This window comes from Chamaea fasciata, unplaced genomic scaffold (genome assembly GCF_029207755.1).
Source record: "Chamaea fasciata isolate MVZ Bird 193981 ecotype frontalis unplaced genomic scaffold, bChaFas1.0.hap1 SCAF_19, whole genome shotgun sequence".
Lineage (NCBI taxonomy): Eukaryota > Metazoa > Chordata > Aves > Passeriformes > Sylviidae > Chamaea > Chamaea fasciata.
Genome location: NW_027094104.1, coordinates 6,875,715 through 6,903,513, shown reverse-complemented (window position 1 = coordinate 6,903,513; position 27,799 = coordinate 6,875,715). Strand labels below are relative to the sequence as shown.

At 48.3% G+C, this 27,799-nt stretch overlaps 1 protein-coding gene across 1 annotated transcript; it reads left to right on the top strand.

Annotated features, from left to right (window-relative positions):
* The first annotated feature begins 500 nt into the window (after window positions 1–500).
* On the top strand, window positions 501–27,420 carry HID1 (HID1 domain containing). Its single transcript, XM_066200386.1, has 19 exons — window positions 501–650; window positions 7,596–7,745; window positions 10,033–10,203; window positions 12,881–12,994; window positions 14,662–14,768; window positions 15,242–15,358; window positions 16,100–16,322; window positions 16,711–16,767; window positions 16,864–17,004; window positions 17,393–17,483; window positions 18,118–18,269; window positions 19,478–19,556; window positions 20,175–20,339; window positions 21,441–21,668; window positions 22,153–22,286; window positions 23,771–23,851; window positions 24,211–24,302; window positions 24,628–24,786; window positions 25,251–27,420. The coding sequence occupies exons 1-19, from the start codon at window positions 585–587 to the stop codon at window positions 25,312–25,314; spliced, it is 2,391 nt and encodes a 796-aa protein (XP_066056483.1). The 5' UTR covers window positions 501–584; the 3' UTR covers window positions 25,315–27,420.
* The last annotated feature ends 379 nt before the right edge of the window (window positions 27,421–27,799 follow it).

Genomic DNA, 27,799 nt, shown 5'->3' with positions numbered 1-27,799 from the left:
TGCGGGCAGAGGAGTGGGAAAAGGGGCAAGAAAAGGGGACAAGCGGTGACACGGGAGCAGAGGAGTTTCATTCAGGGATAAGGCAAAGGATGGAGCAGAAGAAAAGGGCTGTGAAGGAAAGCACAGGGCAGAGAAGGCGGAGGGAGCGTAGGCAGGAGGGGATAGCGAGGAAGGAGAAAGGAGAAAAGCCGTGCTCTGCCGTGAGTGGAGATGAGGCAGGGTCTGTGGGGAGCAAAGGGCGGGAGGGAAGGGAACGGAGGGAAGGGGCTGCCAAGAGGAGGGCGAGAAGGAAAGAGCGAAGCGGCGGGCGGATGACAGGAGGAGGTGGGAAAAAAGGGGAGGCGGCGGGGCGGGATGTAGGGATGGAGAGCTGGCGGAGGAGGAGCCGCGGGCGGAGAGAGGGAGGGATGCGGGCGGAGGGCGGGGAGGGCCGGGGCCGGCGAGCCCCGGTTTGACAGGAGGAGGGAGGGAGGGAGGCAGCGGGAGCCGCCGGCGCGGGGACGGGGATGGCGTCAGCGGCGGCCCGAGCAGCGGCGGCGTGAGGGGACAGCCCTGCCCGGCCCTGCCCGCAGCCGGGCCGCACCATGGGCAGTGCCGACTCCAAGCTCAACTTCAGGAAGGCGGTGATCCAGCTCACCACCAAGACGCAGGTGAGGGCCGCCATCTCGGGCGGGGGGCGAGGGGGCCGCGCCATTTCGGGAACCGCCTCCCCGAGGGGCCGCTCGCTCCCGGCCCTGCCCGGCACACCGCCGGCGCTCCCGTGCATGGTCCCCGAGCGGGTCGCTGTCCGTGCGACCGGGGCTGCTGAGGACCCGCGGGGCCGGGGCTGGACTCACGGCCGGCCTTGGCCAGGCTCTGGCAGCGAGGCCGTGCCCGAAGGCCGGGGGCGCTCAGGGCAGGCTGCGCCCATCGCCGTGTCACCGGCCTGTGGAGGGGCTCCGGCCGGTCCCCGGGGCGGCCCTCAGACCTGGCCGGGCTCTGTCACCGCCTCTGCTGATGGCTTGTGCCTCGCTGAACGGCGTCTTGTGCTAACAGAGCAGACGCTGCTGTCATAAGGGATGTTCACAGCTCCTAATGTATTCAGCTTGCGGGTTTACATCACACGGTTTGCCGCTGCTCCCTTTTCTGTATCCTTTCCCCCACCCCCGTGCATAATGGGTGGAGAACCTTGCCCTGTTTTTAGGTAATAGCTGATGGAAAGGGCTTTTGGCAACTGTGCTGTTTGCAGCAGAGGTTTCCATCTGTGACCTGGGAAAAAATGCTTTATTTCTGCAGGCTGAGGAGGAGAAGGGGTTAAGTGAAAGTCAGGGCTGTGTGAAAGGGAGAGTCACTGCCTAGAGGTCTAACATATGTTGTGCCTGTCCTAGGAGCTTGCTTAATATTTGTTTTAAGTGGAGTGCCCAGTAGCAGCAGCACACTGGCAGAAAAAATAGTAGCCTGTCCTTCTGTCTAAGGAGCAGAGGGATTTTTCTCTATTCAGAAGTCACAACTCGGGTTCTTCTGAGCTACAATGGAGAACAGCTGTTAGGATCCACCTTTAGAAGTAAGGCAATAACAGCTGCTGAGAAAATGTGGGGGTGATGGCAGGCAGTTAATGATGGGGAATGAATTCACAAGAAAAGGGTATGGATGCGAAAGGGTAAAGGGTGGTAGGAGAAAATCTGTGAAAACTCAAGAGACAGAGGCTACCACTGGAAATTGAATTATAGATGGATAAAGCTGTGGAAGAGCCTGGAAAAAACATGTTTATACTTTCTAAAGCAGTATCACATTTATCTGAGTTGCTAAAGAACGGCTTTTGTGAATATATTCTTAAAAACCACTAGTTGTGAATGTAGGTAAAGAGAGAAGTGGGGGAATTAATATTTTAAGGGAGTCTTCCAAAGTCTCTTCTGCGTGCTCAGAGTATCCTCAGCTTTGGGCTGCCCTTCCTTCATGGGGAAATGGGCTTATAAAGTGAGATTGGGGGGTGGTAAATCAGGCTTACAGGGCTCTGCCCAGTCTGCTGTTCACAAAGAAAATCCTGTATGAGGCAATCCCTTGGATCAGCAGCCCAGGCGAGAGCGCTCTCCTCCTCTGGTTTATCGACCTGTGTAAGGGAAGAAGGTTCACTGGGGCCCGGAATAAAAAGGAAGGAGCAAAAGCTTCATTCTTGGCTGGATTAATTTCACGTGTCTGTGGTCTAGGTGAGACGGACTACATGTGGAAATGGGTGGGGTGTTGGCGCTCCCATATTTACATTCTGTAGAAGGGCACCAGTGTTTGCTTGTGCAGAACGCATGACTGGGCTCTCCGGGAGCCTTCTGATCCCTCACCAGCAGCAAACCCTCCTGGTCCATGAGATCCTGGATCCAAAACCAGGCTGCAGTAATGGACAGAGCCAAATCCTTCCAAGCTATTGGAACTCTGAGCTCAGAATGCACTGTGAGGTGTTCCTAAGGCTCTGGTGGGAGGAAGTGGTTGAGCAGAAGTCACTGTTCGCTCATTGGTGAAGGTTTAGAATTCTCACAGAAGGTTTTTTTTCTTAAAAATAAGTTTTTATAATCTCCAGGCTTTTCCTAATTAAAAAACAAGTGTTCCCATGTGAGCCTTTAAAAAAAATTAAATAAATCTCTAAGAAACATAACACTTGAATGCTTACAGCACATGTTGAGCCCAGAACTTGAAAGTGGAACCAAGTCTGGACGCAAATGGAATTTACTTAATTGATTTTTTTAACTGCCAAAGAGAAACTCTGAAGGTGTAAGAGTATTAAAAAAGACAAAACACTTTAGAATTATTTCAGTGATCGAAAAGGGCAGTATACCAGAAGGAAGAAATTAACTTATGCCACAGATGTATATTTATAGTCACACATGGAGAAATGGTCTTTAGGATTTTTATATTATATGAATATATTACATTACTCTGCACACGTTATACTGGTAGGGCCCATCCCTTTGATAATAAAACAGATGTGCTTCATAATAGAGAATGTGTGAGCCCTCCCAAATTGCCCATAAAGGTGCAGCCTATTTAACAGATGAAGGGAAACATGGATTGTGGATAGGACAGTTTTTCAGGGCTGGTCAGCTGCAGGGAAGTGGTCTGGGAGCTTTTACTGCTGAGGAACCACCGTTTCTTTTCCCAGTCAGCTGGGGTTCCTGCCAGCAGCCAGCCGGAAGATAAGAAATTTTGATCTTGTCTACTAGCTTGTTAGATTTTAATGGGAGCAGTGCCTCTGCTTTTAAAGTGACAGGAAGAATCAAACATGAGGGACAACCCCCAGTCCTTTCCTTTTCCCTGGTGTGGAAATCCAGGAGTACAATGGGCTGTTAGCTTGAGTCTGATAAAAGCACTTCTTGTGCTTGGAGAAAGGTTGGTCCCTGGCAGACCATTTCTTACAATGTTCAAGCTTGACTCAGCTGTCCAAGAGTCTCAGGTTGATCAAAAGCAAAGCTGTAACTAACACTTCACGCAGCTGACTTGTCCTGGGCTTTCCCTGCTAGGCTTCTACAAATCCCATTTTCCAGTTTTCTTTGCAACACTGTCTCTGCTGTGAGAGCGGAGAGCTGGTGGTAGACTTGAAGCCTCTCATTGATTCTGCACTGCTGACTGCAAAGATCCTGTAGAAAAGACATTATTTTTGCTCTGAATCCTGTGTAGAGGTGCTGTGCTTGGCAGGAGGGATACAATCTTACTAGTTATTTATATTTTGAATAAGTGTGTCCACAGGCTTTCCTTTCGCACGGTGGCTCACAAACAGGTGTTATGAAGATGTGTGAATTGCCTCAGACTAATCCCTGGCCCTGCAGGGTTACCTGATGTAAAGCTCAGTCAGGTGCTGTGTGAATGGGCATTACACACCACAGTTCTGCCACTTTTGGGGTGAAAGGAGCAACTGCTGTAACGAATCACCTGAGCTTGTGCAGTACGGGGCAGGGATGAGGGACTTGCTCTGCTGTTGAGCCCGAGAGAAAGGAGAGCCCCTGCTCCAAAGAATTGCTGCCTTGGCTGGTAGGATGCTTAGTTGATGTGTTGGCAAGAAGCAAAAAGAACACGCTGAGCAAAGCTAGTGGCTGCTTGTCCCTTGGTTCTCTGCTGATGGTCTGCAGCAACCTTAGAATTAATTCTAGGACAGCCCTCCGGCGGGGGCCTGTTGAAGGAATTGTTAGGAATGGCCATTTGATTTAAGTTATAAGTGCAGAGGACTCTTGGTTGGGGAGATACAAACACACGCACCCACATACACAGCCAGAGTTTGTGAAGAACTGTGTCTAAAAGAGAAAGTGAAGGTGATGCTGGTGTCAGGCTGAGGACAGTAACAAATAGGGGAGACTGTGCCTTGGGAGCTTTTCCTGTTTTTAGGACATGGTCAGGCTGTCTCTGTTTTCCTGTTTCCTGTGAGGTATCCTGTTTGTCTGGGGATTGCCTGCTCAGGCTGTGATTCTCTGCTCAGTAGCTGGCATGAGGCTTGCAAATGAAGTGTCTTCCTTTCCTAACTCCTGCAGTGTGTGTGTGGAGTGCTTCAAACAACCTGAAACACAACATTTACAACTAGTAGAAAACAAAGAATGGAAGTGTCCAGAATGACTGGTTTTACCTTTGTTTGGCTGGTGTGCAGGTGGGAGGTCTTTACTGAAGGCAAAATCTCCCTCCTCATCCGCTCTGTCACATGACCTTGGATCTGCCCACTGTGTCCTCAGCAACACTCCGCTCTACAGTTACCTCACCCCTTTGGTGTGGGGCTTGGTTTGGGCATCAGTCTCTCTCTGCCAGTCAGCTCTGAACCTTCAGCAGCCTGTGTCATGGGATGTGTGTGGGTCAGGAATTCCTTTGCTCTCCAGATGTGCCAGTTGTGTTTCCAGAGTAGAGTCGAGCTACTGATTCTTCAGTTCTTACTCTCATTGCTCTGCTGGTGCAAAGCTGGTTGCACTGTGCTGGAGGAACATTAGGCTCTTTCTTACCTGTGCTGAGGATTCAGCTCCTCATGAGCTCTCTGGCTTAAGCGCTCTCAAGGGTAGGGGTGCTCTGGGATTTGCGACTGCAGTGTGGGCTATACCAACACTTGTACCTAAATCCTGGCATTTCCAATTGAAGATATTCCTGCCTGGTGAACAAGGCTGATCTAGGTCTCTGTGTTTCTCTCCTGTATGGGGCTGATTAGTCTGTTGGGTGAGCTCAGCTGAGGAAATGGATATTTAGATCCCCAGAGATGCTGCATGCAGAGTACAATCAGCTTAAAAACAGCCAGTAATGTTCTATCAAGGAGCTGAATATTATGTGGATTGAGTAGCTTCCTGATGCCAGGCTAGTATTTAAAACAGGAGGGCAGTGGGGATGTGAGTGACTCAGTACTGAATCCATGTCCCAGGATTGTACATGGGATACTATTTGTTGATGAAGAGCTGATTTGCTGCAGCTATTAAAAATGCAAGATACTTGTGTTTTAGTGTGATCTGGTTGCCAAGATGGCAGCTAAGACATGAATGCTGCTCTACATCCAGCAGTACAGCTCAGGGAATCACCCCTGTGCTTCCCTACTCCAAGGGACTGCAGTCAGAGTTCCTCAATCCATGTTGTGCTGCCATCTGTAAAACAGCGGCTGTGTTCAACCTCTGAGGAGGCCTCAGGCTAGTGGGAGGTGAAGGGATCGGTGTCTACTGGAGGGAAATGGTTTTCTTCTTCCCCTCTAGAGGAGAGTGAAGACATTATTTATGCATGATGCCCAATTAGCAGCAATTTCTGCTTGCTGTTGTCAGTGGGAGTGGCTGTGGCAGGCAGCCAGGATGTACATGTGGCAGTTCTACGTGAGGTGTGTGGTTTGAAGTGGGGTGTAGGATTTGTAGGGTATTTCATGCATGACATAGATCAGATTTCCAAATACTTGGCTCTTTTTGAGGAGAACAATTAGAGATGAGATGTACAAAATAGCTTTCCTTCCATTCAAGTGTTTCATGTCCAGGTTGCAAAAAGCTCAGATCCTTCACATGCTCAGCTGAAAGTCAGGCTATGAATATTGGGTTGGATTGTTCCTACAGATCCCCTCTGAGGAGCTGTGATCGTGAACCATTTGGGAAAAGTTGCTCTTCCCTTGGGAGGAGGTTTGGTGGGATCTTACTTTGGTGTCTGGATGATAAAATCAGGTTTTCAACACAAGGGCTGAGTTTAATAAGATATCTGAGCACACGTGATTTTTTTTTTTCTGGTTTTGTTTTTAAAGACTGGGGAGTTGGTTGGGCTGGTTCATTGCATGAGTGGAAGGACTAGGACCAGCAGCACTGAAGCATTAAGGCAAAGAGCTGCAGGGCAATAACCTGCTGTACAACTCTCGGGTAGCTGGCCCCTCTCTCTTTTTGGCCTTGGGTGGTGGTGACACACCACATGCCCGTGAGCTGGGGCTGTTAGTTCAGGAGGTGACAGCGAACAGGGCAGTGCAGCACTTCCCTGTGTCAGAGTTGTGAATGACTCGTTCTCCCACGGGTGGCTTCTGAGCTGCATTTAGACACAGCATAGAGCTGGGCAAATTTTCTGCCTTCTACAGCAGGTCTGGGAGTGGGCAGGAGTTGTTTGAATTAAACACACAGCCATATTTTTGCCCCTTTCATATCTGACATGCAAGACCCACCCAGTGGTGCTGGTTGTATATCACTGAGGTGAGCACTGCTGTTTGCTTTGGAGCTGGTGCTGGCAGGACGCTCCTCCTCGCCCCAAGCCAAGTGCTGGGGGTGCTCAGGTGAGCAACTCTTCTGACCTGCCAAGCGTGCCCACACAATGGCTGGTTGAAACTCGTGGGAAAACTCACATTTTCCTTTTCTGAGTGCACTCATGGATCCATCTCTTTCACACTGCTTGTCATAAACAGGCATGTATTTATCCCACCCCTGTAGCTGGACCCCAGGGTGGGATGAGCACTCCCAGCTGTGTTTGGGCAGTGTCTATCTCTTAGCAGTATTAGCAGAAAATGTAGTGGAAAGAGGTGTATTCCCAGGGCTGGGTTGGGGGCTGAGCTTCTGAGACCACAGGTTTGAAATGGATTGGTTTTTTTGGTCTCCTTCTTCCATTTCCTCTTTGAATGGCACACTTAGTGCTTTTTAAGAACAAAGCCTTGGCAGTGACTGACTGCATTGAGTCCAGTTCTCTCTAAATATTTGATTCTGAAAGATCAATTGCATTTTATCTGTTAGTGCTTTGAGGGGGGTCAGTCAGTTCTGTGGGTCTGTTCGTGCCCCATTGAGGTGTCCATGATTGCTTCCTTGAGCTTTTGGTTACAACAGAAGTAATTCCAGTGCACACTCAGGGCTTCTTTGACTTGCTCTGAAGGTGGCAGAGTGCACAAGGACAGTCTGGCCCATGTGCAGTGGTGAAGATCTTGGATTACTTGCAGCAGTTGTAGACAAACATGAAGCCTCCTGTATGTCTGAAGGAATGTTCATTTTTGGGAGATAAACCATCCAAAGCCCTGGAAACAGAGGCTGATGTATAAAACCAGTGCTAGCTGTGATGTTTTATTGAAACCTTTCTTGCCTCATTCCATTTCCAAACCAGGCGTAATTGCTGATTGGATCTTATGGAATAGTAGTTCTACATCTGTAAACACATTTGTCTCTCCACAGCCTGTGGAAGCCACAGATGATGCCTTTTGGGACCAGTTCTGGGCAGACACAGCCACTTCAGTGCAGGATGTCTTTGCGCTTGTACCAGCTGCAGAGATCCGAGCAGTGAGAGAAGAATCACCTTCAAATTTAGCAACTTTGTGTTACAAGGTAAGTTTGGTGCTGTTTTATTCCTCAGAGCTGTGCTAGCAGGGGTGTCCCTGGATCCTGAGCACTGTGGTTTCCAAGGGATAACAGTTACCTGGTACCACACAATGTGCTTGATTGTCCCTGTCTCCTCCTGAGGGTAATTCTCAACCCTTCCTCTCATAGGTTAGCACAGACCATAGCTGGCATTTGATCAGTTTGGAGCTTTGTTCCTCTTGTCCCCTTCCTCTGTTTCACCCTGTCCCCTTGGGTCTTGCCTGGTCTATAAACTGCTTCTTTCTCAGGGGACTTTGTAGCAAGGCTGTGTATTTGTGGTGAGGCTGAAGCATCCTGTTCCTTGTCTGCACCTAATTGTACCTCACCATGCACCAGTCTGGCCTCAAGCTGAGAGATCCCAGAGGGATGTGCAGACTGGCACTGCACAAATACCTGGATGAAGTTCGAGGAAGATCTTAAGACTTCCTTCTGCTGTGGTAACAGAACATTCCTGATTCTGCTTCTGGTGTTGTAACATCCTTGTATGGAGCACAGGGACACTGAACAGCATTTCCTACCCTGCCAGGTTTGGCAAATTGTCAAGCTGGTGAGCAACGGCCTGAGACTTACTCTGCCTGGAAAAGTGCAGGTGTTAACAATGCTCCTGATTTGAGCCATGCTAGGAGTGGCCTTGAATTTGTAGTTGAAACGTTTGGAATGGCATTTTTCCAGTTTTAAATAGTTGCTGCCATCCTGTTTTTCTTTCCTCCTCTGCAATATGTGAATGAAACTTACTGAATCATAGTGAAGGTACCTCTGACTGTCAATTGTAGGCAGATGCATGTAGTGGATACTTGAGAAAAAAATATGAACATGAGGAAAAATGCAATGTTTTTTTTCCCTGGTATTGGCTTCTGGCAATGAGCAGTTTGGGATTAGAGAAGGGCTTAGGAGATCTGTAACCCCTTTGACTCTGTGTCTTCTTTCTTCCAAAACCAAGACTAAAATATGGTCTCTTCTCCCTACTGGAGACTGGTGTGTTGAGAGGCCTTGTGACTGCAGGGCTGTTTATCCGTGAGCTGTATATCTTGGGATATCAGTGTTACAGGAGCCCACAAGGCTCCAGCAGTGCTTTTGCCAGACTGAGGGCCCTGACCTGTGCCATGTGCAATGTGCCACTGGGCTTAGCAATGCTGTGTGTTCGTGGAGAAATGTCATTTACAGTCATGGCTGGAGATTCAGGCTGTACAGTCATAAGTGTGCCTGAAAAAATTGTTCAGCTCAGTTAGTGTGTGACAGGCTGGTACAAACAGCACTTAATACCCATTAATGCAGTGACGCAGGCTGGCAGAGTCAGTGACCCAGGCAGTCTGCCATGAAAATAAGCAGGGGCACATGACCTCATGAATTAAAAAGCAGCAAGGTGAATCCTTGTTAAATGTTTTGGCTTTCATTTCCCCTCTGTTTCTCCTTGGGATCAGAGAGTGAGAGCAAGTGGGTGCAGTCATGGAGGGAAGACACTGCTTTTTTCTGTCTGTGGGTAAAATCTCCTGTCACTGCCTCCTGTGGCTGTGGCTGCTGCCTGGTGAGACCCACATCTATTCTGAAAAGCCCAGTGACCCTCCACTGGCAGTTGCAGCAGCCTCTGGATGGGCCGCAGTGTCTCAGCCCAGAAGAGACAGAGTTCCTCTTCACAGCGGCAGTGGGGAAACCTGGGCTACCACCCTCTTCTGCAGCAGGACCTTGACAGATGCTGCTGGAGGCTGTATCCATACACATAACACAGGCAGCAGCTTAGCTCTCACCTCCTGAGTCAGGAGAGGTCCCTGCTGTAATCACACAGACAGAGCTGTCAGTCTGTGTTTCTGTGTGATCATCCCCTGCTAGCGCCTCACATGGTGCAGCATAGTGCTGCTGCCTTGGTCCTTCCTGCCTGCATCTTGGGTTCTTGCTGCAGTTGATTAATCTCACCTGCCCTTTTCAGTGCGTGGTGTCATGGCGCAATGCTGGAAGGAGCCTTCTGGTGCTTTGGCTGTCTGTCTCACATGGCACCACACATGTGCTGCGTGGATTAGCCCTGGCATTTGAGGTCTCTTGCAATGGAACAGCAGAAATTCAAGAAGGTCTGTTTAAAATCGTTAACCCTGTTTTTTACAGTTTCAAACAGCAACAGTGCCATAAAACTGAGAGAAAATGGACTTCCAAGAACTGCTTATAAGTCTGTGTGAGGGTCTCACTAGCAGGACAGACCTGCCTAGCTCTTGCTAACTTGTGCCGAGGCTAACGCTGCCTTCCTTGGTTTTGTTTCCTTCAGGCTGTGGAGAAGCTGGTGCAGGGAGCAGAGAGTGGCTGCCACACGGAGAAGGAGAGACAAATTGTCTTGAACTGCTGTCGGCTCCTCACCCGTATCCTGCCTTACATCTTTGAGGATCCAGACTGGAGAGGTTTCTTCTGGTCAACTGTCCCTGGGGCTGGCCGAGGAGGGGTCTGTCTCTTGTCACTTATTTTTTCTGGAGGGTGATGGGGAGGCTGTAGTGAGGAGACACTATGTATATTTGGGGGCAATTTTATTCCAGTTATTTCTGTGTGGTCAGAAATCAGGTGGCACTTTCTAAATTCTTTTCCTTCCTTTGGTTCTTGCTGCATCTTTGGGTGTTTCTCTTGTGTGTGTAGCTGTAGGAGAGCACTGATATGTGAGGAAGGGCTTCTCCAGTACAACTGGAGGTATGACTTAATGAATATGAGAGCTGTACTGAAGGCTGTATGACTTTCTTAGACTGAAATGTCCTTATTTCGTTAATTACAGTTGATTTAAGTTTCAAATCAAAATGCAACAGGGTGTTGTTTGCACTAATTTTACAATGTCACATTTAAAGTGATTAGGGCCAGAGAAGCTTTTGGCACCATGTCTGAATACCCTGGTTATGAGCTGAGTGATACAGTTTTAGCCAGGGGCCTAACCTGGGAGATGGAGCCCACAGCTGAGCAAGAGAAGTTAAAGAGTGGTTCTGTTTCTGGCTCTGTCAGAATAACCCTGGGGAGTATCTCAGCCTCCCCACATTTCTCTGTCTGGAGAACAAGCACAATAGTGCACTTTTGCATCTATCAGAGGAACGGAGTCAAAGTGCTTTAGGATCTTCTGTAAATAGGAGGAATAGCAGCACTGAGAGCACAGCTGAGTTACACCAGGAGTATGTATTTGCCCGCTTGGTCCCTCTGCAGCTGCTCTGTGCGTAGAGAGCCCTCCCCTCTGAGTTTCTGATCTGCAGGTCAGTGTGGCTGTACTGAAGAATGTGGTTCTTCTGAGTCTAAGTGCAGTGCAGTGTCTTTGGGGACAGTTATGAAGGGTTGGCAGTGGTTGGTACAGTGTAAACTGGCACCTCTTGCTGTCTCTGTCCATCACCTCTAATCTGCTTTTTCTGAGGGCATGTCAAAAGGAAGTTCTGGGTGGTGAAAAGGGAAGTCTACCTGTCCTGCTTTGTGATTTGTGTGATTGGGAGGGTGGTGGTTGTCCATCCTTTCATCCCTGCAGGGGCCAGGGAGTGCTGGAGAGGCTAAACAACGGAGGAACTTGTTTTGGGAAGGAACATGTAGGGGTGCCTGGTGCTCTGATCCAGCCAGGCTGCTGTTACTCCTGTTTTTCCACTTTGTTCAGCACCTAGAAGAGTTTCTCAGCCTCAGAGTGGTGGGGTCACCCCAAGGTGTTCCAGCCCAGTCTACATGTGCTGTGTTAGGGAACCCTCCCTGAGTGTGGGTGGAGCTGTTGTGGTTCAGTGTGCTCAGTCATTTAACCAAGTGCATTTAACCTGTAAGGCTGGGATAACAAACACAGCCCTGAGGTGTTAGGGAAGCTAGGATCACATATAATCTGGGGCATCAGCTTTGCTGCCTGGTGACTGATTTCTGTCTGGAAACTGAAGATGATGGTATGCCTAGACTCTTAGTAAGTGTCTCTGTGGTTACCTTTGACCTGCTTTATGATGGAGTGATGGATGGCAGAGCTCCCTGGAGCCATGGCTTCTCCCTCCTCTATGGGAGTCTGTATTGTGTTGAGATCTACTGGTTTGTTGTGTGTCACCATTTTGGATGTAGGCAGTACCTGCAGCCTGCAGGGACATTTCTTCTGGCAGTTGAGATACTCTTAGCAAAAATCACTCTTGGAAAAGAAATCCCCTTGGACCCTAATGGTTGTCATTTCACCTCTTGTGCTGTTGTCTGTGAGCACAAGTCAAAGCATCTTTGCTGGCTCCATCCATCCTCTCTGTGCCTGTTCTTACATCCGGGCTCTGTCTGTGGTGTCCTCCCTGCTGTCACTGAGACGGATTCAGAGCCACACAGACCATTATCTTCATAGCTGCCTGCTGTGATTGAAGGGCTGTGTGCTGTGCTCAGGCTGACAGAGGCCTGGCTGAGGTAGATAAGCTCCTGCCATTCCTGCTCTCTGCCTTTCCCTCCAGCACCGGTGTGTGATGGGAAGGCCTCCCAGGCAGGATGCTCTTTGACAGGCAGGATCTGGCAAGGTTTCCCGTGGCAACGGCTGCAGAGGAGTAACCATGCGTGCTTGGAGAGATTTCTTTGAATGCTGGAGATGGCACAATCCTCCCTGCTGTCACACTCACTGCTGTGGCAGGCTGGGGCAGCACCTTGCCTAATGCACACAGCCTCACCCTGTTCTGTCACCTCCAGTTCTGGGCAGCCCATGCAGAAAGAACTTTGAAGGGTTTACACCTTATTGCTGCTGGTTGGCTTCTCCCTATTGCTGTCTCTGTGCACCATCCAAATCACCCTCCTTCATGAATGTAAAACCCTCTTCTCTGTCAATGCTTCCCTTTCCTTTTGTCTTCGAGAAGCCAAGTCGTGTGGCAAGGTGTACCCAGTGCTACTCTTCTTTTTCCCTCACATCTCCAGGCCTTTGTCTGCTCAGTTTGCTGTCATTAAAAAGCTTGTTCCTGTTTAGTCATCACCATCCAGGGGGAAATTTCTTTCCCGTACTGTCTGGATTTTTGTTCCTTTGTTCCTTTTGTTCCCTCTTGTTCCTGTGTAATGTCTTGCCTCCCTGTGTGTTTTTGGGGAGTGCATCTTCTTGTGCTGTGGCATACTGGTGTTACTGTGTGCTCTTTGCTCACCCTGAACTGACAGTGCTCTTCTGTTTGTCACTTCAGGGAGATGAAGATGATGAAAATGCCCGGCCACTGGCCGAGTCGTTGCTCCTTGCTGTCACAGATCTGCTCTTCTGTCCCGACTTCACTGTGCAGAGCCACCGGAGGAGCACAGTGGTGAGTTCAAAGTTGAATCGTGAGGTTATCTGCCTAGAGGCAGATTAGCTGCATGGTGGGGGGCAATTGGGAAACCCCAGCAGCTTTCTGCAAGCCTGCAGGGAGGAAAATACGGGTTTGCTGAGCTTGAGCCCACAGTGAGTAATGTTGATCATTTTGGGTCCATGGTATGGTGTTTGTGCCTCTAAAACATGTTCTGGGAATGAGTCTCAAATGGAGTGGTTGGTGATTACCCCCACACCACAGCTCACCCCTCAGGAAAAGGTGGTTGTGCTGGCAAACAGTTGCTCTTCTGTTGTTGCCAGCAGAGCAGAGACCTTTAGCACCTTGTTTCTTTCTCTGGCAGTTTGGTGCAGTCCGAGGCAGGAAGCAGCTGCTTGCCTGCTCGTTGTGTGCTGTGATCTGAATGAGTAGATGGCCTCTGTTGTGTCTTTCTACCTCTTCTCCCTCTTTGTATCATGGCAGCAAAGACATTTAAATACGTTCTGATCCTTATGATGACTGTCAGTACTTCAGAGGGATTTCCTGAAGAAAGGATCTCCTACTAGGTGTGCTAAGAACAGAGAACAGATTGTGGTGCATCTCCCGCCTTCTTTCTCCCTGCCAGTGACTCTTGTGTTTTCTGTAGGTTCAGTCTATAAACAAAAAACAGTGCTCCTTTTTGGGGTAGATCTGACACAAACTAAAAATGAGCATGCTAAACCATGGTGTGTTTGATGGCTGCAAAGTTCCTTGACAAATCTGAGTACTGAATTGATTGATTGGGGTTTCTGCATAGTAGAAAGAGAGTTAAAATCTGTCACCTGGGGCTTAAGGGGCAAGGCTGGATCAGAGTTACCCATGGGCTATGAGTAAGTGGTGCTGAAACAGATGGACTTGCTGTCTAGTGCTGTCACCTGGGATGAATTGCACAAGTCAGGGTGACAATGGGTTTTCCTGAGAGAGCCTCCCCCCACCACTTGCACCTGTGATTTTTCCCTTGCTAGCAGCCAGACTGGTTTTTCAGGGTTCTGGGCAACTGGTATTAGACACTGAGATAGTGAATGATTTATGTTCCTTGCTGCCTGCAGCCTCTGTAGTCTTTGCTGAGCTGACTTTCCCTCTCTGGGCTTGGTCTGACTGTAGCTTAAGAGCAGAGAAATGGGTACCACCTCCTCATGTTCATGGCAGAGCCGTGTGTGGCCCGAGAGATACAGGTTGTGGTGGATGTTGGCTGAATTACCACTGAGTAAAGAGGAAGAACTGTGAGAGAATGGGCAAAGGAGACACAGGACTGACCCATATTCTCACTGAAGTCAGCCCTAAAATTATGGCTGGAAATGTGGGCTCCCTCCATCATGCACAGTACTTGTATCTCTGTGTTTTATCCCTTGCTTGCAAAGGCTGAGCTCTTTGAAGACATCAGCACCTGCTTTTTTCTGGGGCCTGGAGTGAAGCTTCTGTACAATTCAACTGTCTGTATGCTTCTCTGCTGTTATTTCCTAGAGAGAGGGGCTGAACCTGCTTTTTCCCGGGGCCTGGGGTGAAGCTTCTGTACAATTCAACTGTCTGTATGCTTCTCTGCTGTTATTTCCTAGAGAGAGGGGCTGAACTGCCTTGGATATACCACCATTGCTGCCAATTCTGGCTCCTGCCTTCTGTGATTCAACCTCTTATTTCTCCCACAGGACACAGCAGAAGATATCCACTCCATTGACAGCTGTGAGTACATCTGGGAGGCAGGAGTGGGCTTTGCTCATTCTCCACAGCCCAACTACATCCATGACTTGAATAGGTAAGAACTTCTGCTAAGGCAGAATGGAAAGAAACTGGGCTCAGGAGAGGGAGTTCTGGGCGAAGCGAGCTCTCTTTGCCTCCTCGAGTATCCATGATTCCTAAGGAGCTTTCTACTTGCTTCTTTCTGAGATAACAGGACTGGCAACACTGGAAAAACCCAGCTGACCTTTTGAATAGCTTTTTGTAATACAAAATGGGAGTCGGACTGTCTGCAGCAGGAACTGGGTAAACACTGCTGTTCTGGAAATGCCAGGGAGCTCTGTATTGGATTTCTTTTTTGTAAGGCAGCAATTCTGCTGAGCTGTGTGCCAGTGACGGCAGTATGGCTTAGGAAATGAAATGGGCTTAGCTCTCTCTCAGAGGGACTTTCTAGATGGGACTGAGCCTTCCTTAGGTGTTGCCGTGGTGATTGTGCCTCCTGTGCCCAGTCCCTGCTCCTGAATGGCTCCAGGCCTTTACTTCTCCTTCCAGGACAGAGCTGCTGAAGCTGCTGCTGACCTGTTTCTCTGAGGCCATGTACCTGCCTCCCTCCTCAGACAGCAGCAACACCAACCCCTGGGTACAGTTTTTCTGCTCTACGGAGAACAGGTGAGGATAGAGGGTGGGGGCCTGGGTGCCAGGAGGAGAAATACCTTCAAATCTGTTCCATGGAGTATTTTGGTAATGGGGAACCATAAGACTTGTTACCTCCAACATCCAGGGGCTGTACTTTTGCTTCGTCCCTTTCTCACGTACACCCCATTACTATATCTCGTTAGTGAGAAGTGTTCCTCAGCAGCAAAAGGAGAGTCTGAGCACGGTGCCCACTGGAGTTTGCTGCAGGATTGATCCCTGCCCTGTGGGAAATGGCAGGTCCGTTCCCTGCTGAAGACCCTGTTCCCTTAGGGAAGGGATGTGGTGTTGGTGGCAGATGAATGCCGCCCTCTAGTGACATTGTACCTCTGGGACTTCCAGCTCCTCGGGTGACACTCACCGTAGGGGAGCACAAACCCGGCTGGAGGCTGAAGAGATTTAGTTCTGTCTTTACAGAGGCTAGAGAGCTTTGAGGTCCTTTCCCGTATTCACATTTTGCACAAGATTCCTCTGGTAGCCCACGTGACCTTTTTCACCTCCCCTCCCCTCTCAGCTGTAGTCCAGCAGTCCAGCTGGGAGCTGGAGTGTGTGCTCTGGGGTCTGGGCTGCTCAGTCATGGTCTGCTGTCACAGGTTACAGAAGATGAGTGCGTTTTTTCATGGCCCCAGACTCCTGGGGAGAGATATGCCTGTCCCTCTCCAAGACAGTGCCTTTATTTCCTGCTGCCACCTTCTGAGAGCATTTTCTCCTCCTCAGACATGCACTCCCACTCTTCACCTCGCTCCTGAATGTCGTCTGTGCCTACGACCCCGTGGGTTATGGGATTCCTTACAATCACCTGCTTTTCTCTGACTACCGTGAGCCACTGGTGGAGGAGGCAGCCCAGGTGTTGATCGTCACCTTGGATTATGACAGCTCCACCAGTTCAAGTCCCACTGTGGATGGCACAACCACTGGCACAGCCATGGATGATGTGGATGTGAGTGATCCTGGAATCTGTATTTGCTGCTCTCCTGAACTCACTGGGGTCCTCTCACACCAGCTTGTAATTGAATGTTGAGCTGTGCAAGCCAGCAGTGCTACTTCCCTTGCAGTCTGCTCTCTCTGTTCCAATCCTGCTTCAGTCCTGCAGTCACTAAAGACCTATACATGGCCAAAATACTAGATTTTGGTCACTGACTTGAATCAGGACCATTTAAGTGAAAAGTCCCTGACTTTACTATTCCATGCAGCGTTCTGTTTCCTTGCATTTAAAGCTGGATCATTCAGAGCAGAAAGCTGAAGTGAGAGACCTTGGTGGTTGTACTTCAACTTCCTGAATACACCTTGTTGCCAGTAAGCATTTCCCTTCTTTTCTTTGAATGCAGCCTCCTGGACCAGACAATCTGTTTGTGAATTACCTCTCAAGGATACACCGGGAGGAGGTAACATGTTCCCATCCTGCACTGTGCCCTGTTTGATTTCATGCTGATTGCATTAGCCCTGGGCCCACCACAGTCTCTTTCCTGATCTCTTGGCAGGATTTCCAGTTCATCCTGAAAGGAGTGGCTCGCTTGTTATCAAACCCGCTGGTCCAGACCTACCTGCCAAACTCTGCCAAGAAGATACAATTCCATCAGGAACTGCTTGTCCTCTTCTGGAAACTCTGTGACTTCAACAAGGTGTGAATCTGCTTCTTGTTGAGCTTCACCCCAGCTTGGCTGCTGTGGCTCTGGCTGGACCAAACCCTGGTGAAGGGCTGTGGTGGGTAGCTGGCAGTGGCTCTGGGGTGCTGTGGTCATCAGCCCCACTGGCGCAGGGGCTGGGGGTCTGGCTATAGGGGCAGCCTGGGAGAGAGGCTGCAGCTACTGAAGGTCTGTGCTCGAAGCAGGTTCTGCAGCAGGTATTATAATAACTCTACAAATAACACTGGAGTTGATGAGGTAGTGCATACACCAGCCTTTCTAATGTTCTTGAGAGATTGATTAGCTTGAGACTGCCTGACCCAAGTCCTGTGGATGGTGCAGGGTATATGCTTATGATTGTCTGAAATCCTCCCCTTTCTTCCAGAAATTCCTCTTCTTTGTGCTGAAGAGCAGCGATGTTCTGGACATTCTTGTCCCAATCTTGTATTTTCTCAATGATGCCAGAGCAGACCAGTGTAAGTTGGTTGTTTTCAATATTTGGAATGATTTGTGCTTGACAGTTGAGCCAAAATGTTTTTGAGATGCTTCCTCCTTACCACTTGACAGCATCTTGAGTGCGTATTCCTGACCTTCTACAAACATGGACTGGAGTTGTCCAGTTAATTGGGTTTTAATGTTTTTAAGAGGCTAGAAGCAGGACACAGTCTATCCTGAAATATAGGGAAGGGAGATCCTTCCTTAGTATGTGTTAACATTTTGAGTCCTTGTGTTGAAAATTGTGTCCCTGATCCAGTGAAGAGGGAAAAATGAGCAATCTGCTCTTGCCATGGGAGTAAATCAGGCATAACTCCATTATTGTGTAGTGAAGTAGTCAGATCTTCCCTACTACAATGATGGACTTACATTAAGAATATAACAAAGAAAAGCATCCAAGACTTAGCACTGATAAGACTTAACACAGATGTGCTTGGGAAGGACGCTGGTACTGACAATGGAGGGAGCACTGTGTGGGATGTCCCTTATCAGGATGGTTTTGTCTGTGCAGTTTTTTATCAGTCCCATAGTGTTTCTCCTCTCTCCTCACTGCCCCTCACAGAATTCCACTGGCCTCACTGTGACATGTTTTTCTGTCTTTTTCTCTCCTTGCAGCACGAGTGGGCTTGATGCACATTGGGGTCTTTATCCTCCTGCTCCTCAGTGGGGAGCGTAACTTTGGGGTGCGACTGAACAAGCCGTATTCTGTACGAGTGCCTATGGACATCCCTGTCTTCACAGGGACACATGCAGATCTGCTCATCATAGTGAGTATGGCTCCAGCACTTCTTGAACTTTCCTAGCTCCACAAATAATTGTATTCCTTCAATATGCTTGTCCTCCCTAGACTGAAAGCCCACTGACTAGCTAGGAAGTGTGTGGGATGCACATCGTTGACCTGAGGTGACGTGTCTGGCAGGGTGCATTTGCATGAGGTGCAGTTCCATCTGCATGATATGATCCCAAAGAACAGGACTCCTCATGGTGCTGTACTGCTGTCATGAGGGGTGGGTGCATGCCCTCTACTAGACTTGATTGTTTGTAGGGAAGGCAGGAGATCTGGCTCTGTCCCAGGCAACCAGAGGTGTGTGGAGGATATCTGTCAATGTAGACAACAGTGCTACCAAGCTCAGCCCTACAGCTCTGGGTTGCTGCAAGTTTCATTGACCTTTCAGTCTGCCCACAACACTGACTATGAGCAGCTGTGTGCTTTGCAATATGAGGTTTAGCTGCTTCCCTTCTGTCATGTACTTATTAGCCAGAGAGGAATCCCTCAGCAGCTTCTGATAAATCTCCCAAGAGGAGATTCCTATAAAAGGAGTAGGAAGAAACCTGCCCACTATAACTGCTCTTGATGCTATGTGTTTTCCTCTTGCATTCCATTAATCTCAGATCATCTCTTCATTTTAATTATGCTTAGGACTTCTCTGCAGACATGCCAGCTAAAGGTGGGAAGGCCAAGATGGTGAATGTCTGAGCTGGTTACAAGGCACTTGAATTTTTCCATGTCTGAGGATATAGTTAAAAATAGAACAAACATTTGAGTTAGAAGTTAGCACTAAAATCAAATGTAAAATGATTAGTTCTGTGTCATTTCAAGCAGCTATCATAAGGGTTCAGAATCAAAGTCTATTGGAGGTGTCTCTAAGGTGTCTCTTACTTCCTCGTGGTTTAGTTTTGTCCCAGGCTGCCCGGACATTCATTGTGGAACAGCTCACAGTCAGTTTCTGTTTGCATTGTTATAGGGCCCTAATCACATTCCCAAAGGATTCCTTGTAAATGAAAGCTTGTACTCCTGGAGTGCGAGTCTGCAGTGAGAGCAGCCTTCCCCACCTGTGTAATTGTGGAGTGTGCAGGGCCCTGCCTAGGAAGGAATGGTGTCAGGAAGCGATTAGTGTGGGGGTGGCACTGGTTTTGGTTGAGAGGGTGCTTCCAGTAAGGTGCCGCCTTGCTCAAAAGCTCCTTCCTTCCACAGGTCTTTCACAAGATCATCACCAGCGGGCACCAGCGGCTGCAGCCCCTCTTTGACTGCCTGCTCACCATCGTTGTGAACGGTGAGCACTGTGTAAGGAGAAAACACAGCCCACAGTGCTCTCACTCCTTCTCCCTGTGCCCCTACCTGTGTTCCCTAACACTGGCCAGTGCCTGCTGCTGGAAACTCATCCTTTCCAGCCTGTGCTGGAGGGGCCAGTGCAGATAAGATCTGCCTGCATGGTCAGATGGGGCAGACAGAGGGACAGCAGAGTCCTGGAGCTCCCCTGGGGTGGCAACAAGACATTTACTAGCAGGCCTGGTGAGGGTAGTTAGCAGTATTGTCCCTTTCCAGCAGGGAGTGCCACTTCCTCACGGTGGCAGTGCTTCCCTTGGTGAGTGCCCAGGTGGCTACAGTTGTGAAGCTTCTTAGGAGGCACAGCAGAGATCCTATTATTAGTGTAAGACTAAACAAAAACCTCCAAAAGCAGCAGTGCTTTCTTTTACTAGGCAATATCTATGTTTCATTTGCTTTGTATTTGGAAATGTTTCTGTGGAACCGTTTGGCTCAGCTATTCCGTGAGGCTTTCTCAGAAGTGCAAGGGTGGGAAGATCATAAAAGCAACATTTTTAGTGGTGTATTTTTGAGAATAAATACACCTTGGTTCTTTCTCTAGTTTTCATTTGTTTGCCTTTCACAGTGTCTCCATACCTGAAGTCTCTCTCCATGGTGGCTGCTAACAAGTTACTGCATCTCTTGGAGGCTTTTTCCACCACGTGGTTCCTATTCTCTGCTGTCCAGAACCACCATCTTGTTTTCTTCTTGCTGGAAGTTTTCAACAACATCATTCAGTACCAGTTTGATGGTAATAGACTGCTTTATTTAGTGGGTTTGCACTTAGTCCAAGAGAATGTCAGATGGAAGTTCAGAGGAAATCCAAGGAGATGAGAGGAGATGAGAAGTGTAGAAATCAGCTACATAGGACTGAGAAGCTGGGTTAGTAGATAATCAGCATTGGGTCCTGGCCCAGGCAAATTTGGCTAGAGCAAAATGAGATGGCATCTAATTATCAGCATTAATACCTCAGCCTTCCTGCAGAAGAGAGGAGAAGAAACGTAAAGTGAGTGTGTAAGATGTAAGTTGTGACTGGCTGGATGTTGCTGTGAAATTGCTCATGTTCTCAGCAGTATAGGTGATAGGACAAAACAGCTTCCAAGTGGCTCTCAGTTCTGCTTTGGCAGGTCTCTGGGGCTGAAGACCAAACCGCCTCATCCAAAGAAAGTTCTGATATTTGCTACTTTCCAGGAAATAACTTTCCCTCTTAATAGCATGACAGTCTTCTACCTAATAAATAATAAAGTAAGATCCCTAAACCTGGTCAAAATTTAGTGTTTTGCTTTAAACTTGCAAATCAAGAATGACCATTCTTCCCTGATGGGAATCTTGTATGCGACAATTGCCAAATCCAAACCCATGGACGTAATTTGTGGGTGTAATTTGTATTTAATATTAGAGGTTGGTTTCATTCTGTTCTGTGCCGTTTTGTAGGCAGTAAGAATACTGGCCTTTTGGCTTTGCTGTTTCAAACCTGTGTCTCCTCAAATTAAATGCCCTGGTTTGTTTAGCGAGTTCTTTTGAAGATGGAAAAATGTTGAACTTTGGCTAGTAACCCTTTCTTCCAAAATAGATGCTAATACGTGGTTTAAACTGTCCCTTTTCTTCTCAGCTGTTTGAATATCCCTCACCAAGCCATTTCTTGTCAGCTTTCTAGCCTAGGAAGGATTTCACTGAATTTTCTGAACTCCTTTGTAACGGATAAGAGGATATTGAGCTCTGCTCTTCCTTCCCTGTGCCACTGCCTTTGTAGGTGGGAGCAGTCAGGCTTTGTGTACCCAGCGAGCTGTGCTGGGTTGGCAGAGCTCTTTGAGCCTTAGTTCTCTGTTCGTTTTGTTGCTGTGATTCCCAGGGAACTCCAATTTGGTCTATGCTGTTATCCGCAAGCGAAATGTCTTTCACCAGCTGGCCAACCTGCCCACGGACTCGCAGTCCATCCAGAAGGGGCTGCAGCGCAAGAAGAAAACCCCTGAACCCATTTCTCGCACCAACTCCCAGGATGGGGTCTCCATGGAAGGGTCACGTCCTGCTGCTCCTGCTGAACCAGGGACACTGAAGACCAGTCTGGTGGCTACTCCAGGTGAGCTTTAGTTTACCTTTGGGACAGGAGAGAAGTTTGTTTTCTCTGTGAGATATGGTGTGGACTCACCCTTTCACTGGGTGTGGAGAGATTAGGAGTTTACATTTGTGAATAATTTAACTGCCTTTCAGTCTGAGTTTCAGATCAGTTGGCCCGAACTGATCACAAGCAAACTGCCTTGAGTTTCTATCCTCTCAGACTTAGTGTCCACATGACCATTTGTCCTAATCTTGACCTGTTGCCTCAGGTTAACTCTATCCATGTGAACCTGTGTTCCTCCTTCTCAGGGAGCATTTTTGTAGAGAAAAACTCCTTTGGGGTTGTGAAATCAAAGCTAAATCTCGCTTCTCCTGTTGAAAGGGGAGCTTTTCCAATATCAGCAGAGACGCAGGATGTCTGTGCATAGTGGGGCAGAGAAGAGCCCTCTGCTTTAAAACATATTTAATTAATTTATGTTTCTGAGCTTTTCCTCTTTTGAACACAGGGATTGACAAGCTCACAGAGAAGTCCCAGGTATCAGAGGACGGGACCATGCGTTCACTGGAGCCTGAGGCTTCCCAGCTGTCACCAGAGGGAAACCCACCTGCAGCCTTGAGTGATGGGGAGCCCTGGAGTGGGGTAAGGCCAGACACTGGTGTGCAGGGGAGATCTAGGTGTGAAGTGAACTAAGATGAGGGGTTAGAAGAAGAGGTCTGTTGGCCCATGGAAGAAAGGCGTCACACTAAAGGCAGTGTGCACACGTGCAGTGTGCTGGGACACAACGTGGTTCAGAAAGGCTATTGCATCATCTTGGGTGTTTCGTGTTTGTGCTCTGACACAAAAGCTGGGGCACTTGAGTGAGCTTTCTCCAGCATGAAGACTGTGACAGAGCAGTGAGTGCAGAATTGCCAGAGGATGTCCATGAAACCTCTTGATCCTGATGTTTTCAACTCAGGTTCTTACTGCTGGTTCTTTTTCATCTCCCTTGGGATGGAGAGCTCTATCAGAATCTTTTAGCTAGCTGGTGCTGTGAACAATGTGTTCCCCTGAAGGCTGGGCTGAGATGCAGCCCTCAGAGTGGCTTTGAATAAATTGGAATGTACAGAATTCCCAAATACCCCAGGAGCAATGTTACTTACCCTTCCTGGCCTTGCTTGGTACCAGGTGAAGGCCCGTGACCAGTGAGACATCTTAAGCACACAGTTACTCATATTGTCATTAAATAAGATCTTGACTGAGAACTTGTGGAAGGTTTTCTTCTTCCAGCAGCCCATGAAACATAATCATGGGTCTTTCCATCTGTATCCAGCGGCTGGCTCAAGCTGTTCTCCAGCCAGAAAAGCACTGGCACAGCTCTACCCCAAGCTGGCCGTTTCTGGTTGTGAAGGTGACGAGTGAATGAGTCCATTCATGTGGAGGTGCAGGATGGCTATTGGAAGGAAGTGTTGTGCCCATTTGTTTTGTAGAAAAGTCAGCTCTAGGCTGTAGCAGTGAATGGTCAGGAAGCATTGCTAAAGGAAAAAGCCTCTATGTTTTCACCTTGTGCAGAAATCGACAGTGATTTTAGAGGGTTATTTTCTGCCCTCCTTCCCACCATGAATATGGAAAGCCAGGTTGAGTGTGTCGTTCCTCAAGAGGCAAGAGTTATTAGGTAGGAGTTGCTGGGAGCCTACCCTTGGAAAAGTGCTCTTTAAGATATTCCAGAACGAACACAAAAAAATCCCAGAGATACTCAGTATCTCTAAAAAATCTATGGCCTTTAGCTATTTAATTTCTGTGCCAAAAGAAAGAAGCATGCCTAAACAGTCTCTTGTCAGTCCTGTTTTAACTCTGCCATGGTGGATTGTTCCAGCAGAGTGTCAACAGTGGTGACTGGAGCCATGACCTTCCACAGGGTCCTCCAACTTCATCAAATACTGCTGCTCTGTTGGCCAGAGCACATGGGTTTGGTGAAAGAAGGTTGGATGAGTTTGACATGTTCTAGGGACAGTTTGAACTGTCTTTTCTAGTAGTGGTCTAGAAAATCTGAGAATATCAGCAGAAAATCGATTGTATTTTTTACTCTTAAGTGGGATTTACACGTGTTTGTTTTTATTGGTAAAAAAAAAAATGTTTATTGATAGGAGGCATCACATTCCCGACGGGATCGAAGGCGTCTCTCTAGTGCATCCTCCAGTGGACAGTGGACTCCAACTCCTGACTGGGTAAGGGCATCTGGACAGAGGAAATCAATAATGAGAAAGAGTTGTGGCAGAAATGTCTCCCACTCCCTGTCCCTCCCCTGCCATCAGAGGCTCTCCCAGAGCAGCATTTCCTCACAGGCACTTGAGGTCAAAGCTCCAGAACTGACATCTGCAAAGAAATATTTTATTTACCTGTTTCAAACCAATGCCCCACTAGTCTCATTGGATGACTTATAATTCTAGTGCTCCAGGAATTATTGTATTGCTCCTGTGCACTCAGTTCACCCACCACCTTTGTGATTATTGTAAACTGCATTTGTTGCAGAGATTGTGGAGACAGCTGTAAAAACCTGATTTTCCTGCTGCTTTCCTACCTACAGGTGATGTCTTGGAAGTCAAAGCTTCCTCTGCAGACAATCATGCGGCTCTTACAGGTGCTGGTCCCTCAGGTGGAGAAGATTTGCATTGACAAGTAAGGAGATTTTTGGAGAGGAAGTGCTGTGTGGTATTTAAGGAGCAATATGAGGTTGGCAGAGCTTGAATTTGGAGCGAAGTTCCTTAAGGGAAACCTTGTAAAGTTTAATTGAAAGCATCCTGGGCTCAGCAGAGTTGTGACTTTCCTTGCCAAACATGTTGTTTGTCTGATCCCTTCTCCACTCTGTTTACAGAGGGGAAGGACTGTGTTCTACTTGGCCACAGCTCAGTATCTGTTTGTTTAGGCTGATCCTTGGTGCTGCAGCAGTTTTGGAGGTGCCTGTGGGACATGCTAATGATATTCCTGGTCTGTGTCTTGGCAGGGGTCTCACGGATGAGTCGGAGATCCTTAAGTTCCTGCAGCATGGCACCTTGGTGGGGCTGCTGCCAGTGCCTCACCCCATCCTCATCCGCAAGTACCAGGCAAACTCAGGCACTGCCATGTGGTTCCGCACCTACATGTGGGGAGTTATTTATTTGAGGTAAACCAGCTGGGTGCAGCTTGGCTTGGTCTTTTCCAGACTTTTGGGAGGCCTACAGAGAGAATTGCATGCACTCAGCCAGCCCTGGGTAATCTCATATTCACGGGATAGAAAGATGTTGTTCCCTTGGAAGAGACTGGAGTGAATCAGCTTCTCCAAAACTTTGAGTGGGTGACATGAAGGGGGTTATTCTGGGAGTGCTGCTTCTTTGGGAACTGGCAGCAGCAGGGAATAGAAAAGCTGCCCAGAGGGTCTGGTGCAGAGATTTTATGCAAGGCTGTGGCTTTGTGGAATGTTGTAGATACTGTCATCCCTGTAAGGTGCATTGTCTCTCAGCCAGTGATTTCCTTTTATGCAAAGCTGAAGGCACGCTGTGCAGCCAGCTCCTGTAATCCTGGCTGTGAGATTTGAATTCTATGTAACTGGCCACAGGGAGTAAAGTGGCTCTTGTCTTTCTCTCTCAGGAATGTGGATCCCCCGATCTGGTATGACACAGATGTTAAGCTGTTTGAAATTCAACGGGTCTAAAGAGAGCACTTACCTCTACTGAGAGAAATACACTGGATCTAAGGACTGCGGTGTGCTGCTTCATCACAGCTATTCCTGCATTTCACGTCCAGCTGAGAGACCAAAAGGACAATCACTTCATTTACCTCCCTGTCATTTAAAGCTTTAATCGGGACCTGCTTGGACATCCCTCCCCCCAGCTCACTTCTCTTCCCTCACCCTTCACCACGAACCTCGAGTTAAAGATATCTAAGGGATTGTCCATTGTTGTGGTTGCACTAGAAATCAGACTGTTCTTAGCTCCTCTGTTACTCTTTTGCTTCTGGATGTGGTTTGGAAACCGATCTGACCCTGTCCTTGCCCTGGTCAGAGTCAGCATTTAATTGAAAATGACTAGCTGTAAATTGGGTGCAAAGGGAGAAGCTACTATTCCTGCAGGAGACAGGTTTGGAAGCTGCAGTTACTTCCATGGAGCTCCATAAAGTTTCCAGGGCATCCCTTTTGGCTGCAGGTGTCTCCCTGGTGTCTCAGTTGCTTAGAGGGAAGTCTTTCCCACCTAAATGAAAGGAGAAGATGTTGGTAAGGTAAACTTTGTGTCTTGGTTCTGAATCTCTCTAGTCCTTTCCTCAGAAGCTGCTTGACAAGTTTTGTTGGTGTGGCTCAGAATTTTTTCTTTGGCTTCCAGGCCCAGCAGCCTGTCCTTCATGATGGGCTGTTGCAAAGGAGCCTGTCTTACTTTTGAAAGCCCTGTTTAATCCATGTGAGCACACAGGGAGGAAGGGACTGGCTCAGTGAGAGCAAGGAGAAGAGACCTGACTGTTAAACTCTTTTAAGCTTCTCCCCCTGGCTGAAAGGACACCGTCACCTGGGTTTGAAAGGAACCATATCCTTCCATCTTTGCCTGGCAGGCTGATGCAATGCAGGGAGCAGAAGGGTCTTTTGCACACTACTGTTAAGGCAAGGGTTTGAGGGAGGCACTCAGGGAAGTTGTAGGAGGAATTTGGAAGTTGTAGGAGGAAAAGCATCTCCATGTCAGTAGGGAGTGGAGAGTGCTGAGGCAACGTTTAATTCTTCAGGGCATTTTGCTTATTGACCAAGTTATTGGATCTTGAATGTATTGGGTCCCAAGCATGCATAAAGTTTGGGAAGCCAGGATGGGAATTAGTGGGAGATCTGTTGTTGCTGGCTTGGCAACATCATGGGGTTACACACTGGTGAGTGGAGACACCCTGGGGTTTGAATCAAATTTTATGTTCCCCTGGGAGGGGCTGCTGTCTTAGACCCATGTGGTCTTTAGACAATGAAATGTGAGGGGTCCTGTCATGAACTGAGACCTTTCCCTCTCCATCAAAGCACAGTCCTTGGTGCTCTTTTATTCAGGCTCTTGGGAGGATGGCTGGCCATGAGCTGTTTGCTACAGCTTAGACACAGTGGCATCACTACATGGAAACAGGTGTGTCACATTAAGTACAGGGACAGTGTGACACACTCTGTGACTTGTAACCCTGGCCTAAGCTTCGCAGCTGCAGTGGTTAACGGTGTGACCATCCTCTCCCAGAGAGCTGCTCCATTGTGCTGCTGGCTCCCACTGGCCTGTAGTCAGGTGGTTTCCTCCTTTGGGCACTGAAAGAGGATGGAGTCCCAGGCTAGTAGAATGTGAAATAAAACTGGAACAGTTTTCTGAAGGATAAGAAATATGTGAAATAGAGGTTATTCCCCAACCTGCCTCCCATCTCCAACCCACTTTGCCACCCAGCACTACTCCCATCCTGACCCCACCTCTGTTCAGGTGTAAGCAGGGTGAGGGCTCTGTTTCACTTGGAGAATCTCGTGTATAAGAATGTGATTTGGTGGGGCCAGACTCTGATTGTATGGCACTCGCACCTCACAGCTGGAACGGGGCCTCGCGTGTCCCACGTGCTTTGCCTCTTCCCTCCCATGGATCTGCTGGTTCTCATGATCTCTTCCGTCCTCTCTTTTCTGCTTTGTTTCTTTGTGAGTTCCTCTGGAAGCCTTTTTGTTTGTTTCTTGGTGTTTGGAGTCTGATCCTTGTTCTGTGGAAATCAACTTGCACTGTAAACTCTTTGCTTACTTATGGAGAAAAAGATAAAGATTAACTGAAACATGCACTTGGGTACTTCTTTTTTTTCCTTCCCCAGAGAGAGGTTTATAATCTTGTTTGTCTTATGTTGAGGTAATTTGTGCCACTAGGGGACCATGGTCTGTCTTCCTCTGCAGTGTTAATTTTTTTTAATAATCAGAAATTAAGATTTGACTCTGGAAAATGAGCCTGAATTGTGTGGGTTTGGCCATTTCTGTGTTTATAGCATCATCACAGATCAGGATCAAGTCTCCTGAGTTAGTGAACCATGTGCTAAAACCTTTGGGCAGTTGAGACCTGTAAAACAGGCACCCTGGCCCTGGGCGTTGTTAGGAAAGGACATGGAGGGCCTTGACTGTTTATCTGATCTGTGGTGGCTGTAGGTGAGAGTTGGAGCTGGTGGGC

Excerpts from the sequence above, each read along its gene's own strand:
- HID1 (XM_066200386.1), top strand. The coding sequence starts at position 585 with ATGGGCAGTGCCGACTCCAAGCTCAACTTCAGGAAGGCGGTGATCCAG. Across the intron at positions 651-7,595 it reads AGCTCACCACCAAGACGCAG|CCTGTGGAAGCCACAGATGA; the intron begins GTGAGGGCCGCC and ends GTCTCTCCACAG. Across the intron at positions 7,746-10,032 it reads TAGCAACTTTGTGTTACAAG|GCTGTGGAGAAGCTGGTGCA; the intron begins GTAAGTTTGGTG and ends TGTTTCCTTCAG.